General features: G+C 32.4%; 1 protein-coding gene across 1 annotated transcript; it reads right to left on the bottom strand.

Annotated features, from left to right (window-relative positions):
- Positions 1-289: 289 nt before the first annotated feature.
- Tsp_12649 (lysosomal acid phosphatase) lies at positions 290-2,465 on the bottom strand. The gene is made up of 10 exons (XM_003368820.1): positions 2,278-2,465; positions 2,125-2,214; positions 1,977-2,063; positions 1,732-1,884; positions 1,475-1,660; positions 1,276-1,405; positions 988-1,073; positions 787-909; positions 456-618; positions 290-396 (listed from the first exon to the last, which is right to left on the bottom strand). Exons 1-10 carry the CDS (start codon positions 2,428-2,430, stop codon positions 290-292), a joined length of 1,278 nt encoding a protein of 425 aa, XP_003368868.1. The 5' UTR covers positions 2,431-2,465.
- Between the last annotated feature and the right edge of the window lie 73 nt (positions 2,466-2,538).

The raw sequence follows: 2,538 nt of genomic DNA, 5'->3' as shown, positions 1-2,538 counted from the left end.
AGAAAGAAATTTGTAGCAAAGTAGAATACGGTGTCGACCAACACCAAGCAACAATACATCACCATCATTGTGTAAATACCAGTAAGATCAATAAAGAAAATGTTATAATTATTCACCGAAAATGATTTTTCAGGCATATATTGCATAACACGGCAATTGCACATCAGAGGCCATAATAACAATTTTGGTCGTGTGGCTGGCGTTATTGAAAGAAACAAAAACAAACAAACTGACAAACTGTTGATAAGAAGGGGAAAAAATTAATTCATCAAGAAACAAAACAAACATATTATTTATTGTATTTACCTGAACGTCGTTGACTAATGATGAAAGCCATCTGCGCCAAGAACATGCTTACAAACAGAATGAACAAAATAAAAAAGAGTGAAGCATATTCTAAAAAAAATAATAATAATTGAATTCAACTTCAATGAACAACAAAATCTGCAAACTACTTTTCCACGCTATCGTTTCCATGCTTTGCAAACCGCATGCTGAAAACCAATCCAAAGGAGTGATGTCTTTGAAATTCTTTTCAAACTTCTCCAAACTGCATGGATGTGGACAAAATTCCAATTGCAATGGCACAGCAGAATTGTTACCATTTTTAAAATACATCTACATATTAAAAATAACCAATTACCAATTTTCTTAGGAATATTTTTTATGTACAGTCAATACAAAAGAAAAACTAACCGGCACATCACTCCTCAATGATATATTTTTACATAATTACAAAAATCAAAAAAGAAAAAAAAACAACTAATAATATATATATATATATACTTGGACATAATATTTTCCACGCAATTCCAAAAGTTCGATTAAAATGATGCTCGCATAAGTTGGAACCATTGTCGCATCGTAGACACGCATGTGTTCAAGAAAACCGATCAATGTTTCGTCATGCTGAAACAAACAACTTTTCATTCAATTCACGCTCAACAGCAACGAGAAAATTTCTTCGAAATTTGTTCTACTCAATACCGCAGAATATGCATAAAATTTCAAATTTTCATCAGCATATCCAGCTTTCCTTTTCATTCTTTCGATAATATCAACAACAAGATAACCTAAAAAAATAAAAAAATACAATATCGATCAAACTACCATATACATAATTTGAAATGCTCACTCATCAACAATCAATATGCAAAATTTACAACTCAATAAATACCTAATGATCTATAAATATACATACAGTAAGGTAGAGGTCTTAACCAATAAATAAATAAATAAACAAATCCAAAATGATCAAATTTTGCAATAACTCACTTCCACGAAATTTTTTCACTTTTTCAGAGCTGCACCAAAATGTGGTTGAAATGTTGAACAATCTGGTGATGTTCTCGTAGACCTCATCTGTTACCCAGTGTGGAATTGAATGCTTGTCTTCGTGAATTTTCTTAACATGCTTGCTGCATTGGTTTTAAGATAATCAAAATTGAAAAAAACCAAAAAAAACACTTCCTACTGCGCAATGCAGTGGATCATAAACGGTGGATATTTCTTCCAAAGTATTCATCGGTAAACCGGTGTTTAAACGCAACAGTTCAAAAAGCGCTTCATTAGCTTTTACAATCGACATTGCCTCACTGGAATGCCATACTTCCATTTGCAGCTTCTCAGCTGCAGGACATTTAGCTTCCAAATTCAATACCTAAATAATCATTAATAAATAATTAACAATGAAAAAAAACACAAATCGAATGCACAACAACCCCAACTTACATTATCCAAATCACGAGGTACTGTGTGGACAGGAATCGGCTGCCAAGATAAATTTTTATTCCACATATCGTCTGAATTTGGTTCAAACAGTGCAGCCAAATTTGCCAAAGCACTCATCAAAGTACGATTGACATCGGTTGATCGAATGAAAACCTTCAATTCATATTTTTTAAAAAAAAATCCCAAGTTATAATTTTAATATTCGAATAGTGAATTCATCTATTTTAAACACAACAACAACGTACTTCATGTGAAGAATAATTTTTCGGCAAAAAATTTTCATAACGATGGCGCAAAAATCGACCAAGTTGATACTGTTGTAAAATTCCCAACTAGAATAAAGAATTCATCATTAAAATTGAAATTAATAATTTGAAAACAAAAAAACAAAACCTTTGTCAACTCTCCAGTTCCTTCTGACCATACTTGGTCTGGATTCAGAGGAAAATTCATAGCAGGAGTTCGATCACCGTGTCGCCAAATCTGAAATACATCAAACTGATGCACTGGATGAAACTTCAAATGCAATAAAATTGCCCAATTTACCACTTGAAGTAGGCGAAGTTCACCGGGACTTTGGTGCACGACAGTTCCTGAGCAAATGCTATTCAACATCAAAATGATCACCAAGCCAATAAATGGTACCCAGTGAAATTTCATTCCAAACTCCACAGAATTAGCCAAGCTTATCCCTAACATTAGAATGGATGATTTACCAATAAGAAGAATAATATGACACAAATACAACAGTATTCGGTAAAATTTGTTTTTCAAAAAAAATTAATCTACGACTGATTAAAAATATAA

Source organism: Trichinella spiralis (genome assembly GCF_000181795.1).
Source record: "Trichinella spiralis strain ISS 195 chromosome Unknown Scfld1824, whole genome shotgun sequence".
NCBI lineage: Eukaryota > Metazoa > Nematoda > Enoplea > Trichinellida > Trichinellidae > Trichinella > Trichinella spiralis.
Note: the sequence above shows the minus strand (reverse complement) of the source record. Positions and strands in the feature narration are given on the sequence as shown.

Bases quoted from the DNA above. Each gene is read 5' to 3' on its own strand.
- Tsp_12649 (XM_003368820.1), bottom strand. From the start codon at position 2,430: ATGTTAGGGATAAGCTTGGCTAATTCTGTGGAGTTTGGAATGAAATTT. The intron at 1,885-1,976 runs GTACGTTGTTGT...TATGAATTGAAG, and splicing joins AAAATTATTCTTCACATGAA to GTTTTCATTCGATCAACCGA. The intron at 1,661-1,731 runs GTAAGTTGGGGT...ATGATTATTTAG, and splicing joins TACCTCGTGATTTGGATAAT to GTATTGAATTTGGAAGCTAA.